Below are 16961 nucleotides of genomic sequence, written 5' to 3'. Positions count from 1 at the left end.
GAATTCTATGCACATCTTTATCGCTGGTGAACATTTCTGATAAATGCTCACACCTAAAAATATCTCAGATTCTCGTCTGAAGGTCGCAGCTTGCCGGTACGTCAATAGTGCTTTCGGTTCAAGAAGTTACCAGGGTGCATTGTGGGCTCTTCCGACGTAACTAAGAGGTCGAACTGAACATGTTCTGGCAAGGTTAACGCGCCTGAACACACGATGCGCTATAAGATGACTGGCGAATGTTATAATTAGGGCAGATCCCCGTTTCCAAAAGTGCTTGCATCATCTTCATTAACCAAAACTATATCCAAGTGCGCCAAAGCTTCTATTCGATTTGAGCCATGGAGAAATCCATCGATCGGACCGATCAATGCCACTGGCCCATGCCACCGCGAAGTATCCAGACGTGAGGCGTGCAAGCACCCCACACATCCAATTAAACAAACTTGTACGCAGACTCTATTGGCGTTCTTTCAAGGCAGTGCAGATCTACTCTCTGAATGTTGCGTTATCGAGGCCCTTCAACAGTTAATAGGCCTCATGTTTTTGGGAACGTACAGCGAGATTATCCCCAAGCCAGTTTACAAGTTTAGCCATCAGTTTTTTCCATGCTGGATTTTTTCAGCTCAAACATAATTTCGCCCTTCCAAGATCGGGGTCAGCTTTGATCTTTTCAAATATCTTCGCGTACGATAGATTCCCCTTGCTGAAGATACCAGTTGCATCTGCGCGAATTCCGACCTTTGCTTTCCGTATCAACTTTTTGTTTTCTATATATGAGCAGACACAGACTTCTCTTTTATGTGCACTTAGTCTCGTTTTTCGGAACTACTAGTATGCCTTTCTTTCTTTGCAGTGCCTGTTGAACTCCTGGGAGACACTCATCTTTTCTGCATTTTTTGTTTGGCAGTAGGTCTATGACAATGCAATTAGGTATCAATTGGTGCACCGGTGACACTACTTGGGCAGCAGGTGTCGACTTCTCCTCGCAATATCTTTATTCATCCTGCTGTCTTTTATAAATGACTCTAAAAGCTCTTACCATATTCTATATGGCTTGGCCTTGTTAAACTTGGATAGCTCAATTATTCTTGCACTAAACTGTGTGGAGGGTAATTCCTCCGGATCAGAGCTCTGTTCCCTATGTGACCGGGCCGGATTACCCCTTTTAAATAGTCTCCCAACTTTGGTATTCATTGACTTTGTGTGCTTAATTTCTTACGGTCATCAGTGAATGTCAAATCACTGAGATTTTAGAGGTGTGTCCCTATCAGACAACTATGAACGCGCCTTATTGGAGAACTGCCGACTCCTCACTATAAGTTTGTACTTTTTAACTTAACACTCCCCTAGCTTGTAACACATAGTAAATCCTGCTTTACAAAGTGCCACTTGGAACTATGATATTTTGACCATGACGATTATGGTTGCCCTTCCTTAATGTGTGACTTATCCGCCACCATTTCCATGTTCACGGGTGTGTGGCTCGTACGATAACTAAAGTTCTTCATTAGCAATTGTTTTAGGCTAGAATAACCCGATGTCACGACGCGGATATAAATTGATGAAAGCTTTGAATTTTCGAGTAACAGTGGAGCAAAAGTAGATTTAACGTTGTTATCGCTCCGAGTCACATCAAGTTTAGTGCCGCCGTAAATAGAGGCAACCCTTCGTAGATGCAACAATTGATCGAAGTCTTCGCTGTTCTGCTGATCCAATTGGATTGTTACGCCAACGATTATTAAATCAGATGCAGAACTTCCTCAAATAATAGGCGTTAAAAAATATACCTCCCACAAATATCTATCTGAAATCAAATATTTGATATCCATGATCGTTAATGAAAAAATATTAAATAGTTGGGTATTTGTTTTTTTATTAAGCTCATATTTTTTACGTATACAAAAATAAATAAAGTAGAAATAAACCATCCAAAAAGTTTCCCTACTAAACTAATTACTCACAACCAATGCCTTAAGTGTAAAAACATGACTTTACTAATGATTATCTACTTTCCTACATATCACAGTTTGTATATACCAAATATCCATTGATTAAATCTATTTTAAGTATAGAAAAATACCCTGGAACGCCCCTTACTACGCTAAAATCTCAAATAGACATAATTTCACTAGTTACTTCCTAGACAGTCTTGTGAATTGGAAAAAGCATCTAACTCTGCTCGACCCGTGAGAACAATGGATGCAAGCAAAAGCAGTAAACAACAAAAACTAGGCACGAAATGGGGAAGACTCCTCATCCCCCGCTTTCGATAGCTCCCGTCCAATATATGGAAACATGTACACTGCTGAATATCTCTTGTGCAGTTTAGGATTGACCTCTTTCATCGGTTTCGGCACACAGAAGCAGATTAGTGCCGAAGTGGCCAGGATAGATATTCCGGCCACAATGAACACCACGATGGCTCCGCTCTGCACGTACGGACAAATGTTGAAGAGAAGATGCAGGAGGATTTGAAGTCCTGGCGTTAAGTTGTCGACACCCTGGTGAAAGAGAAAATGGATTAAAGTTTTACTCACTGTTAAGTCGGATTTCGTTGTGAATACAATTCTGGGCAAAAATATATTGCAAAGCTTAAACAATGATTCCTTGTTAGAGTGACTTAAGTGGTTGATGATGGTAATTACGAACCACTTTAGTAAACGACCTAATCTACTTGAACTTGAACAAATCGGGTATTCAGAACTGATTTGCATAAATTGCTAATTACTTACCAATTGCACCCAAATTATGGGTAAAACAAGATTTTTGAAAGGCCTTATTTCGGTGTTGGCAAAAACTTCCCCCATTAATAAATTTACTTGGACTCGCATTTGCACTCTCATTGGCACTCCCAGTTGCTGAAAAGGAAAAAAAGATACTCGATAAAATTTGTATTCAAAAAAAGTTAGTTCCGAAAATGAGAGGTAGGAATTATATATGTAGTAAACTTTTCGTGAGGAGTATCAGCACAGATATTGGATACCTTTCCGACGACGGATAGAACAAGCAGGTATCCGGCGGATATTTGAGCAATAAGATATCATTTGGAGACCAGCAACCAACAACCTATGATAAAACTTGTCCCATAGTCCAGCAACGGAAATGACATTGCACGATTGGAACCTAGCTCGCCTGCAGACAACCCGAGCTTCCAAGGGGTCTCGTAGCGCAAATTCCACATCCTATTACACCAGATATCAGGAAGCTATTCCATTGGAAGCAAGTTTTGTTAATTCCCGTCAGACATCGTATTAGAGAGCGAAAAAACGAATTTTAGCAGGTAAAAGCTGGAATTTATGTTTGATAAAATTTATGTATAACCAGTTACACGCTTCAATCCTATGAATGAAGGATTATGGGCAATACGTTTGAAGAGAAAATTTTTGAATATTAGAAAAATTAATTCTATTCATTTCTAGTTGGATTGGGATAGTGAAATAATTATTAGAGACTTAAACGTCAAGTTTATTAGCAGAAAAACCCTTAAATTATCCATAGGAGAGTGTAGTGTCCATTATAAATCGGAAAATCTTTGACAAGCGGCTTATTCGCTAATATTAAAGAACTGACTGTAGGTACTTATTTTCGAATTCTTATAATGACTTGATGCCGGTGAGATCCTAGAAGAACGATTGAAGTGGTAGAGTTAACAAACCAAGTTGGTTCAAAGGTTAACGAAAACAAAACACAAGCGATGGTCCAAATGCATAGAAATGCGCTAGCACCACAGAACATTTATCTAAGAACAAATGAAAAGCGTGGGGTCCAGTGGTATGTGAAATCGCAGAACTGCCGAGGAGAGTAGCCAAGAAAATCACCAAAACCACAGATGCTGAGCGAAACTCTTAAAAAAAGCCAAAATATTGAAGATGAAGACCTCTTATGAGTTCTGTCAATGGCAGGCCAGACTTTGAAGGCCCTACGAAAACGAGGTTGATAAGCGGGACCAATATGATATGGTAGCCTCTAGGAGGAACTTGTACCTACGCCGAAAAAAACTGCTTCGTATAGAAGAAGTGGATACGGCCGATAAAAATTGTTTCCCATTCTTTTGGAATACGGAATCGCTTCTTCATTTCCAATATTTTGGGCATCACAACAAATGATTGCCTTTTTCTGCAACTGGCAAATTTCCCGAGCTCATGCACTATCTTGAAAATTTCCAATAACTAATATTCCATCTAGAGTTAATGCCTTCGTAGATTCAATACATCTTCCATTTAGAGCTTTCTTTCCGATACAGAACATAGACTTCAGATCCCTGGCATACTATTTAAACATATCTTTTCAAAAATTTCGCTAAGGTGGAAAATACATCAAATGCAGATTGCTTCTATATCCCGAAGCTTGTACATTGCTCCTGCTGGTATTCGTATAGCTAAGCTCACGTGCTCCTGTACAACTCCATAAGGCTCACAATAGTTTCATTTTGAAGGTTTTGCAGTTTAAACTACTCCAATAAGGCAATACATATTACACGAAGACGACTTTATGGTTTCTTACCAGGACAGAGGCAAATTGTCAGACGCTCCCTCACCTCAACTGCCCAGGGAACAGCGTGACCGGCCCAATTCGCAGTTATCTCATTTTCGGCGAGTGATACAAAAGAGTATTCAACATCTGCAAGCCGCTCCCATGGCAGAGATAAGGTAGCGTCTGACAATTTGCCTCTGCCTTGTAAGAAACCATAAAGCCGTCTAATATTTTTGAAGTTTGTGAGCTAAGCCCTAAACGAGGGGCCTATGGACCAAAAAAGTAGGGAGTAAGTTGCTTCCCATTTAGTACGATCCAACATCAAGTCACCAAAAACCAACCAGGCACCAACATCAAATCGCACTGGTCAAAAGATAGGAGACTACAACTATGAGACTGTTGATCATTTCTTCTATCTAGGGTCAAAATTCACAGATAACAGCTACGATGATGAAGTCAGCTTACGTTTGTTGACAGGTAGCAGAACCCATTTCAGCTTTCAAAAACTGATCGACTCGAAACGTCTCAACATAGGGTCAAAGCTCTTACTGTACAAGACTATGATCTTGCCAGTCCTCATGTATTCCTTGGAGACTTGGGTTCTCGTGGCCGCGTTCGAAGAAGAATCCTCCAAAGAATTTTTGGCCCCTTACATGACGATGGATAATTCCGTAGCCTACATAACAACGAAATCTATGAACGGCAGGTTGTGGATAAAATCCGGCTCAATGGGTTATGGTGGACGGGTCACTTAATCCGTATGGATGAGGATAATCCAGCCGAAAAGTGAAGTATCTATGGTATAAAAAAAGACGAAGCAGACCCTGCCTGAGATGAAGCGATGGCGTACCGGGATGTCTGGAGTTCCTTATTGAGGGACCCCGCAATCTTTAAACAAAATAAGGTAATACATATTTTCATCACTAGATAAACATATTCTGAATTCGAGCATATTCTGCAATGTTCTATCCAAGCGAATTGTTTTCTCGTCTGGAGCAGCTTCCAAGTTTGCTCTTACTGTGCATTTTCAGTTGCTGTATGAAATTGCTTTTCTGATTCCTTCGGCCAAAATTTACCCTTAACTCAATCAATCAATATTCGGTCTCACCTTATTATATATTTCATCCTACAATAATACCCTGGCCTTGCTTAGGATGACAAATCCTCATCTTCCTCTCTTTCTCCCGTTTTCTTTGATTAGGCCTTGCCCTAATTTGCATCTCGTTTTGTATAGACGCCGACCCAGATGATCAGCGTTTGCACCAACACCATTGCTTTTGACCTGCCAAGGGTTTCTCCCTTTTCACCAAGCGGACGGTATCTCGTCGTTTTGTTTTTCTAGATATATGTACATGTGTTTATTGCTTGTGTGAGGTTAGCAATATAAATGAATGTTAAAAATATTGAGAATATACCCGAATTAGGAAGTTGCTCCCTAAACTAGCGCGGCCCAAGGTTAAGACTCAGCACCGCTCACCCCTCAACAAAAAGTAGTTATTCTATATTAAATATAATCTTCGACCACTCCGGACACGGGAAGGTACTCTATGACTCTACGAATTGTCGAAATTATATAAAATAATGGCTGGTATTCCACAGGGGTTTGTCGTCGGTTCTCTGCTATGGAACATAAAATAAATGGCGTCTAACGGTTCCTACTACCTAAGCAAGCTATCATCGATGAATTCGGAAATAATGGAGTAAAATTCTATGGGTTGGAAATTATCTGGATGATCAAATCTTAGCGTCAGTTCGCCGGGCATAAAACTGAGCTGGTATTTTTAACAAAGCGGCACTGCGATAAAATAAAACTCTTCAACTTTCACTGAAATATCCAGGAGCAATTTTTGACGGTAAATTAAGTTTTCAACTGTGTTCAAAGCTTATTAGGCAGAAAGCAGTTACTACCAGCCCAACATGAACCAGAATATTATTAAATATAGACGGCCTGTAACATAGACGACAATTATTTCTGTCGATAGTCAATTCAGTTTTCTTATATGTGCAACCAGTGTGTCTTAGAAAATGTTGCGTCTACCGGGCAATATCATATGAGGCTACATGAGGAATTGCAGGGATGATCCCGGTCGATATCCGATATAACCGATGAGAAGACAGGGGTCAATGTGTGGCAAGAGACTAAGAGAAGAATAATTAGTTACCAGTCAAGGTTATTCCAAACATAAAAATACGACAAGACACACTATGATTTAACGTTATTCTAAAGTGGAGGGTACGGGAACTATCTCTATAGGATTAGTTTGCGTTAGTCGCTTGATTGTCATAGGTGCGAAGATGAAACTGAAGACATGGAATACGCATTCAGAGCTAGGATCCTGTTTAGTGGTAGAAAAAGCGATCTGCTTCGTGGTAGTCACAATAGTAAAATGGATAAGACAGCTGCTAAAGGAAGCGTAAACTCAACAAAGGCCTAGAAGGTAAGTTGCCGTTATTGGAGTGTTTGAAGAATCAAATTAAGGAAAAACGGCCCTATTTGAAGAAAAAGAGACTGCTATTTTATCAAGACAGTACACCGTCTCACAATCAATGCAAACTATAGCAAAATTGCATGAATTGGGTTTCGAATTGCTTCCGTATCGACTGTAATCGTAATGTGAAGAGGTAATCGCCAAAACTGAGGCCTGTTTTGGGGCTAAAGACAAATTCTCCTATACAAATGATATCAACAAATTGTATGACCGCTATAAGCGTTATACCGCCTTCGAAGTACAACTATATTGAATAATAGAATTTTTGCCAAAATTGTTTTCTCTATGTTAGCCTACAAACTTTTCAGCCCAACTGACGGATCCATGATCGATTTCCCTCACAAAAAAATTACAGACAAACTGATTGTAACCTGATTTTAATAAGGTTTGACTTCTAGAAAACCTCAAAACAAGGCGAAAATTATGCACATCATCACCACGAGCCCGAGAAGGGAGAAGGCTATTTTATCTAAAATAAAGTAAGGGAGTTTAATTTTCATTGACAGAAAGACTTTTGAAATTTTGTTTCAGATGGTTCATGAAATTAAATCAAATATTCAACCAACTTAGGAATTTTATATCTTAAACAATGTTTAAAATGTGAATTTACTTTTCTTACAATTTGTTAATGAAGTTTTACATATGTATTAAGACTTAAACCCATAAATAAATTTCAGGCAAATATCTAGTTGACAATGACAATGGGGCGCTTATTAAAATGTCTTTTCCTCCTACATACCGCCACATCTCCCCTTTTTGTGTTTTTTTTAATAAACCTTCTTTCTGTTTAATTGTCTTGCACTCTATGTGTTCACTTTTCGGGCTAGTTCTTAACAATTCTTTGAAAGACTTATGAATTACCTTTTGTGAAACATGTATGATGGACACATGCGTAGATATGCATGTTTTTGTTCACTCGCATCATATTAGAATTGGCTGCAAAAAAATGGGCAGAGGAATTGACACACGCGCTAGTGAAAAAGCAATTAGAAAGGTTCTTGAATCAGAATGTGCGTCAGCAAAATGACATAGACCGAGGTAACAATTTGAAACAAAAAATTGGGTAAAATTATGACAAAAAACTGCTGCGTGAAAATGCCCACGCTGACTCATGGAGCATGGACCACGGGAGTTCATTACTCGGCTCTCAAACCGCATGGGACCACAGTCATACCGAGAGCTAAATTTGAGTTTTTTGTTTGGAATATGAGGGATCCTAAATCCATATCTACTTGATATCTCACCAGACCAAATGAAGTACAATTTATTCGGACTTTTTTGGTCCACTGACCCCTTGTTTTGGGCTTAGCACCAAAGTACTCAAAATAACGACCAACGGCTTCTTCCAGAGCACTTCTGCCGTGGGAGCAGCGTTACCGGAAGCAGCAACAGATGGCATTCGCTCCCTTTTATATGATCGCAATACATCACATCTGTATCCAGTTCTGGTGACGCTGCTCCCTGGGTAAAGCAATGTCCTTTGCCCTGGACGAAACCATTAGCCGTCGTTTTTGGTACACATGAATATTGTTTATTATATCCTAAGACAAATCTTAGTTATCAAATAAAAACGCTGTTATTTACATATTCTTTTTGTTTCGTAGTTACCTCTAGAAATATCTAGATGTATGTGTCTTTGGTGCCTTAACCTATGAGATATTGTCGTTCGATCGTCTAAGGAGTGTCTTCTTCTATTTTTATGCGAAATGACAATGGTTTTGCTTGTTAATTTAAAAAATTTGATACTATTCTTCCTGTCCTGTCGAAATAAAACGACTGGTAAGACGAAGCTTCGACGAAATGCAGGTAGTCAGCCCACGCTGTGCCTATTTCTTCTTCTATGTTCATCCACACTCTGTTGTCTGACATAAAACAAACAAGATTCTCGGGTTTTTTTGGATAAGATATCTTATAAAGCTGATGAGCAGCTAGCCGATACCCTGTCCCAATACAGCGAATCAATACCTGACGATTGGCAGCGAGGCATTATCGGTCCCATACATAAAAAGAGAGATATCACACAGTGCAGCAATTATAGAGGTATCACGTTGCTGAGTACCATCTATAAGATATTCTCCACTATCTTGCTAGGCCGGATAGCCCCATACGCCCAGAACATCATTGGCCCATATCAAAGAGGCTTCACTCCAGGCAAATCAGCAACAGATCAAATTTTCTCTCTGCGGCAAGCGATGAAAAAACTGTTGGAATATGGACAACAGTTGCACCATCTGTTCATCGAATTTAAAGCCGCCTATGATAGCATCTTTTTTTTGGGGTAGGGTAGGCGAATGCATTTACGCACACAGTATTGGACTCAACTTGAACAAAACACCTCGCCATCGTCAGAAAGCTAGCCTGGAACCGTTTGTCACATTACTTCGGGGTAGTCCCCGAACTCTCCCGCCTTGCGGAGCCTTTAAATCAGGGAAGTCACCAACAGGAGGGGAGAGGAGTAAGGGAACTGTCAGTTCAAGGAACCCCCCGCCATCCGGCTCCTTCACCGGTCGAGTTCTATCTTCTTAGCAAGGAGAAGGGCCACGGTTCCGCCTGTCAGCAGTCCTCAGCAGCTCTTCGACAATGTTGTCTGGAGAGAGATCCCCTGTCCGCACAAGAAAAAAAGTGTGGTGGGCGTCGTCCACAACTCCATTGCAAAACACACAATCCGGAGAACGCGCCTTTCCAATCTTGTGCAGGTAAGACTGAAAACCTTCATGCCCACTTAAAAATTGAGTAAGAAATAGTCAGTCTCACCATGCTTCCGATTCAGCCACGCACCTAAATTGCCAATGAGCCGCGCAGTCCATCTGCCTATAGTTTCATTTTGCCAAGAGAGCTGCCACTCGTCTAGAGTGTGTTTCCGTTCTTCGCGAGCAACCACCTCCCTTGGCTCATCTCCCTTGCGCTTGTATATGGCCTGACGCTCCCTAGCAAGAAGGGCAATGGGGATAACTCCCGCGATCACCATCACGGCCGGTCCAGAGACAGTGCGGTACGCAGACGCCACCCGTAAAGCTCCCCGTCTCTGTACTTGCGCGAGGCGTATACGATATACCTCCTTTTTAAGAGCTCCAGCCCATACCTCTGCGCCGTAGAGCAGGACAGACTGCGTTGCGCTCATCAGGAGACGTCACCTACTAGACGCAGGACCCCCAATGTTTGCCATTAGCCTACTTAACGGCGAAATTCCAGCCGCAGCCTTGTTCGCTGCTGCTTGGATTTGCTCAGAAAAGCTCATCTTTGAGTCAAGAGTCAACCCGAGGTACTTTACCGCTGATTTTGACTCGAACGTCATCCATCCGCTTACCCATCGCATCAATATGCCGAGTCTGCTTTGCGCCTGTTCGACAGTGCGTCCAGCAAGAAGTGTTGCGACATCATCGGCGTAGCCGATCAGGCGCGACTCTTCTGGCATGTCGAGTTTAAGCAGACTGTCATAGGTAGCGTTCCAGAGGTCCGGCCCTAGGATAGATCCCTGTGCTACCCCCAACGTGACCTCCATCCACCTTTGACCCTCTAATGTTTCATAGAGAAGGGAGCGGTTCCTCAGATAATCCTTCAAAATCCGTAAGAGATAGTTCAGCGCGTTGAAGGTATTGTCTAGTGTGCCTAGAATGTCTTTCCATCTTACGGAATTGAAGACGTTTATGATAGCATAGCCAGGGTAAAACTGTACACGGCCATGAGAGAATTCGGTATCCCGACGAAATTAATAAGACTGACTAGGCTGACCCTGACCAATGTGCGAGGCCAGATAAAAGCAGCAGGATCACTCTCAAGACCATTCGACATCAACAACGGTTTACGACAAGGAGATGCCCTATCATGCGTCCTCTTTAACCTGGCTCTCGAGAAAGTGATCCGTGAAGTTGAGGTAAATGCCAGAGGTACGATCCTCTTAAAGTCCACCCAACTATTGGCCTATGCTGACGATATCGACATCATGGGAAGAACCACCCGAGACGTACAAACTGCCTTCATCCAGATCGAGCAGGCGGTGATTGAGGCGAGATTTTGGGCTGCACATCAATGAAGGCAAGACAAAATATATGGTGGCAACGTCAGCACCGAAGACGAATCAACCAACAACATCAAACCGCACTGGTCAAACACGAAGAAGAATAAGGATAGGAGAATACAACTTTGAGACCGTTGACAATTTCTCCTATCTAGGATCGAAAATCACAACCGATAACAGCTACGATGATGAAATTCGCGCACGGTTATTGTCAGCCAACAGAGCCTATTTCAGCTTACAAAGACTGTTCCGCTCGAAACGTCTCACCATACTGTACAAGACTATGATCTTGCCAGTCCTCATGTATTCCTCGGAAACTTGGGTTCTTAGTAAGAAAAATTGCGAACTCTTAGCCGCGTTCGAGAGAAGAATCCTCCGAAGAATTTTTTGCCCCCTACATGAGGATGGACGATTCCGTAACCTACACAATGACGAAATCTATAAACGATACCATGACCGTCCGGTTGTGGATAAAATCCGGCTCAATAGGTTACGGTGGGCGGGTCACTTAATCCGTATGGATGAGGATGATCCCACCCGGAAAGTCTATAAGGGCAATATCTATGGTAGAAAAAGAAGAGGAGGCAGGCCCTGCCTAAGATGGAGCGATGGCGTAGGTCAGGACGCCAGACAGCTTTTAGGGATATCGAATTGGTGGACCTCGGCGCAAAACCGGGATGTCTGAAGTTCCTTATTAAGGCAGGCCTAGACCGGATACCGGTTGTTGCGCCGTTGATGATGATGATGAAATGGTTAGTTGGATGACCACTATAATATAAGGTGTAATGTCTTTTCTCCAGGCAAACGTGCTTGGCCAACGCATGTTTTATAATGCTGTTACATTGGGGCTGGATGTAGCCCCAACTAACCCCAACCTAGAGGTCCACTTGGTACAAAATTTTCCCCCTTTTAAGCACGGGGGCTCGCTCATATCCTTCTCCCTCCGCGGTTTTTCATTTAGAAAAAAATCTGCCAGCGATCATTATTATATTACCCTTTAACCACGCATTCTGCGATAAACACAACGCGACGTTCTATCATAACTGGAGTTTCTAGCCCAAGTATCTAAGCTGAAGAAGCACTACCAACCCAACCTGGTCAAGTCCAAGCAAAAAACAATGTAAACAAATAGCAGAATTTTATTTAAAAATTTTCCTGATGGCACACATTCGTTCTGCCTAGAAATCCGAGAGTTGCTATTAAATTGTCAGTGATTATATATATATAGCCAAGTGGAATGTTTGTTTAATCGATTTTTGAAATTAATTCCAAATGAGTTTCAAGTGAATAGTTTAGCTATTACAGTTTCCAGTTAGTTTACAAAGTGTAATAATACGCAATTATCAACTTTATTTAGAGAGATATTGAGATGGAGATTAATTTGTGTTCTAGATATCGTAAACAGGAGCTCCCATGAATTTCTTTAGATTTTTCGATTGAGAATAACCTCAAATATAAGTTACCACTTCCTATTTCTTTCTACTAAAACCTGCTTCGGAAAGTAAAGTCATTTGCACGACATTTGGTGAAAAAAAAATATTATACATTCCTTTTTTCAAATACATGCGTTGGATTTCGCACTTTCAATCTTTCAATCTTTTCACAAAGTAACCTTTCTGTCTTTACCGCCGTCTCAGATAATGCAGAACTCGGTAATTCTGGAATGATGCTGATTGATATTTTGTTTAGATGACGAATATATGGAACGTGCATTCTTTCCATCTTTAATTACAAACGAAAAACGCCGAAAGGAGGATATCTAAAAACAGGTGGCAGTAGCGTTTGGATTGCTCAGAAAGGGTACACAGGCTGATCCTTATAATTGGGTAGTGGTTACAGAGGAAATAAAATCTCACCGAACTCTCCACGGGTGTGGATGATATCACCTGTACTTCTGCAGCTTTAAATTGCAGAATTCCCTCGATTGTCGACTCTGGGATGGGGAACCAGAGGACCCACGTGCTTTTGGACTCTCCCAGATTCAGGGACGAGAATTCTAGAGGAAAGTGCGATTATAAGAAGGGGAAAGCGGAAAGGTACATTTACTTAGGGCTAAAGATAAATGCTTTTCTATTGAAATGTGGTTTTGTATCGAAAATGGTAATTTTGGACTTGATTACATGAGAGACTATTATTTTGTATATATCCGAAAAGTTGAAACTAAATATCCAAGAAAAGTGTTACTTTACAAAGGCTCATTTTATTCCTTGGTAAAGAGTAAGCGGGCGAGTTTATATGCGGAAGCATTATTGATGGCAACAAAGCTATTTGATAAGATATTTAGACAATTTGCAGATATTTCGATAAATTGTAGTCACTGTGACAACGTGCAATAATTTAGTATAAACCGTAACACAGCTAACATCAGATGTTGGATATTGCACTTTAAATGAAAAAGGCCACCAGAGGAAAGCCTAAAAATGTACAAATAAGGTGAATACAGAAATTTCCTTCTATTATAGATTCATCTTCTCATATTTATGTATAAGTTCGGAATGAAGAAATTGTTTCTCGAGGCGCCTTTAGATGCAAAGCATGCACCAAGATGCGGGTTAATTATTTACGTGCGGTATGAAAAATATCGCACTAACGCAAAGGCAAATTACTATCAATAACAAAGCCAACATGCAATCCAAACATTAGCATTTCCTTCATGTTAATTCAAATTAAGTCAACTAGATATGTCATTAGTAATTTATTACTGTAGTAGCTCACAGCATCTGTTTGCCGCCAGCTAAATTATTTCTGAGCATCAATTACTACACGTTGAATCGTTATTGTTGATTTATAGTGAATTTCCCAGGTAATCGCTCTAACATTGTCAAGAAATCAGACTAGTTGATGAAGTAATGAACAATAAGGTTGTGCATTATTTTAGGTTATATAATTGCTAAGTGTAAATTGTTGCATCAAGTGTAATATTCAATTTTATAATGTTAATGCTAATAAATGCTGAATCAATTAGTGTATAGTAACATCTTAATACGCCCGTCATTCATATGCAGGAGAAGTTTCATTATTTCTAAATTTGAGAAGATTTCAATGTTAGTACTGGTGAAGGAAATTATAGAAGAATGAAAATTGTAAATTCGCTAATACATATTTACATGCTACATATATACATATGTCATGTTCTTAATCGATCATGTACTTGCAATGCATGTACATAACAAAGTACATAGTAAAATTTCAAAAATTTTTATCACATGCCCATAGCTAAACTAAAGGATATGTCAGGATCTTCCTGCCGATATGCCGAAATCGTATTTGTGGAATCAAGGTTTGTACACTACAATCTGCAAATTTTGATTGGAAAGTGTAACGCCACGTTTTTCACGCGCGGAGTGACCGGTCATGGAAGTTTCAATGAGTTGTAGAAGGGCCACAGTAGTTTAAATTTTGGTGCATTTTTCTCGATCCCAACATCACGCTAGACTTATTCTTTCGTTATTCATTTCACAGTAAATGATAATGTAAAGGGAAGATGCACCATGCACTAGAAGAACTATTGGCTATAATATAATATATAATGTCAATCAAACCTATAACCGATAGGAATTTTAAAATATTTCCTACTGTTCCCAGGTGTGTTAGCCTGGCATCTAGCATTAAATATTCTCCCAGGAGCCTTTACTTACTTTGCATAAGTGTCGGACTTTGTCCCAGAATATGTATGAAGGTCTCATCACCTTCCCTTTAGAATATGCAGGCAATGTCTGTAGATATCCCTAACTTACTAGCTGGTAATTTAGCCTATAATGAAGAGTGAGAACTATGATCCTAAGATCCTTCTTGGTGAGTTTTCAACAATCCTTCATGCGCTTGGGTACATTAATTCCCATTTGCATCCTAAGCTGTTCCGTTCCTGATAACTTCACCCAGTTCATAGCTATGAATCTCTTCCCGATTCCACAAAAGTGTCCTGGGCCGTTTAACGACGTTCCTGCTCCTTTTTTGGCCCGTACATCCGTTGCCCTATTGCTTTCTAACCCAATATGATCTCAGAATATCCAAAGCCTATTATGTAAGTCGAGCGTATTCAGTATATTGATGTATTCCAATAAAAGCCTAAAGTCCACCTGATTGGAGTTAAGGGCCTTTGATTGTCGCGTGGATGTCGCCCAAAATAGGAATTTTCTATCATCTAAAATTCCTTTGGTGGTTGTAAGAGGAACATCGCTGAAACTCCGGAACATTCTGGAAACTGCCGTCCTTACCTGCTTCTGAATGTAAAGATGAAGAGGAGTTAATCCCAAAAGGACCTTCAGAGTGACTGTTGTGTACTGACACATCCGCATTCAGTCTTTGAAGTTTGTGCAACTTCTTGACTTTTGTGCTGACCTTGGTCCTATCTGCCCAGATTACCACTCTATAGTTAATCATTGGCCTTTCTAATACAGTGTACATCCAGTGTAATCTGGGTTCATTCCTATTTTTTTCCTGTTATGGACTTACAAGCCCTTATAGCTTATCGACATACATATGTTCTCAACCTGTGCTTTCCAGAGTAATTTTTTGTTTACTGTAATTCCCAAATATTTCACCTCTGGTGAATTTGGTTAGACTGCGGCGCTGCTCCGCTTTCCAGCACCAGGCACTAATAATTCTTACTCCAGTTTGAATTTTATCTCATGAGGTATCCTCATATTTGCCCCTTCAGATTAATGCAATATCGTCAGCATTCCAGTATTTGGTAGCTCTCCCATGAATAAATCGATTACTGCACTCAATTTCGTAATTACTCCCTAAGTGAAATAAAGAATCGTATTTTGAGATAACTTTTCTCCAAATTGCATAACTTCCATCAAGAGTATCCGAGTCTCTTGCTGAACCGAGAAACAAGCCAGGAAACCAGAAGCTGGAAGCTTCAGATACAGGTTATATAAAAACCTTTCAGTGAACATTTATCCCATTATTATCTAGTGCGTAAATTATATGCATACATTATGTCAGAATATTCACTTTCGCATGGTACTGAAAATCAATGTCTTAGAATTTGCACTAAAGCGACTATTTTGACCTATTATAACTTTGCTAGTAATGGTGCAATTTCTGTCTTCTTTATATTATAGCTATATTACTAGCTATATTTTAGAATGTGAGTGTTTTATAGTCAATTACTAAACATTACAGTAATATAATATTATTCACTTTATTTAAACAGAATTTTGTATGGAGCCTATATTAGAGCCTAGGCATCATATAGTGCTGTTTTTCAGTTTATCTTGTAGAGTAGGTTCTGAGAGGTCTGTGAAGGAAATAACCACTTTGCAGTCCCCGCCCTCCGACCTATTCCAGTAAATATCAGAACTGTTCATCCGATACCTCACATGACCGTATTTGGTGTATTAAACCCCCTTTTCACCTTGCTTCAATTCCAGATAAAACGATGTAAATTGATAGACCAGTAGCTTACTCCAAACTACAATTTTATTTTATTATGTATATATATATTTCGGGAGCAACTTACTCCCTTCTTCAGTACAAAGCTAGGTAGGTTTGGAGTAAGCTACTGGTCTATCAACTTTAGACTTAACTACAAATAGAAGACAATATCTAACGTTTTAACGATGTAAATTACCGTATGTATGAGCGTTCACAGTTCCCATCTTCCCACCAAATCAATTAGTACAACCGTTTCTGAAAAACAAACAGATGGACAGAAAGCAGTTCCGTCGTACAGGCCCAAATGCTTTCTAAATAATACTGGCAAACTATTCGAGAGAATAATCTATAGCAGTTCCAATTCCCGAAAAAGAAGACGGTCCCTCTTAGAATCAAACAACTATAGATTTTTGGAAAATGAGGTCTACGACAGATGCAGTTAGTCTGGTGGTTAACACATCTAAGGCCACATTTGACGATGACAACTGCACGCAGTGATCATATTCGATGTGAAAAGCCCCTTCAGTTCCGTGATATGGAGCAAAATGCTTAAGTCCCTAATCAACTTAGGCGAGCCGAAGTACCTAGTGCATATC

At 40.2% G+C, this 16961-nt stretch overlaps 1 protein-coding gene across 1 annotated transcript in view; it reads right to left on the bottom strand.

The window, feature by feature from the left end:
• Positions 1-1853: 1853 nt before the first annotated feature.
• LOC119652371 (lysosome membrane protein 2) overlaps positions 1854-16961 on the bottom strand; it is an 81254-nt gene continuing 66146 nt past the window's right edge. The window contains exons 10-11 of the mRNA XM_038056468.1: positions 2733-2858; positions 1854-2501 (exon numbers count right to left, since the gene is read on the bottom strand). Coding sequence (XP_037912396.1) covers positions 2229-2501; positions 2733-2858 — 399 coding nt within the window. The 3' untranslated portion in view covers positions 1854-2228. The remainder of the gene's footprint in view (positions 2502-2732; positions 2859-16961) is intronic.

This window comes from Hermetia illucens, chromosome 3 (genome assembly GCF_905115235.1).
Source record: "Hermetia illucens chromosome 3, iHerIll2.2.curated.20191125, whole genome shotgun sequence".
Lineage (NCBI taxonomy): Eukaryota > Metazoa > Arthropoda > Insecta > Diptera > Stratiomyidae > Hermetia > Hermetia illucens.
Note: the sequence above shows the minus strand (reverse complement) of the source record. Positions and strands in the feature narration are given on the sequence as shown.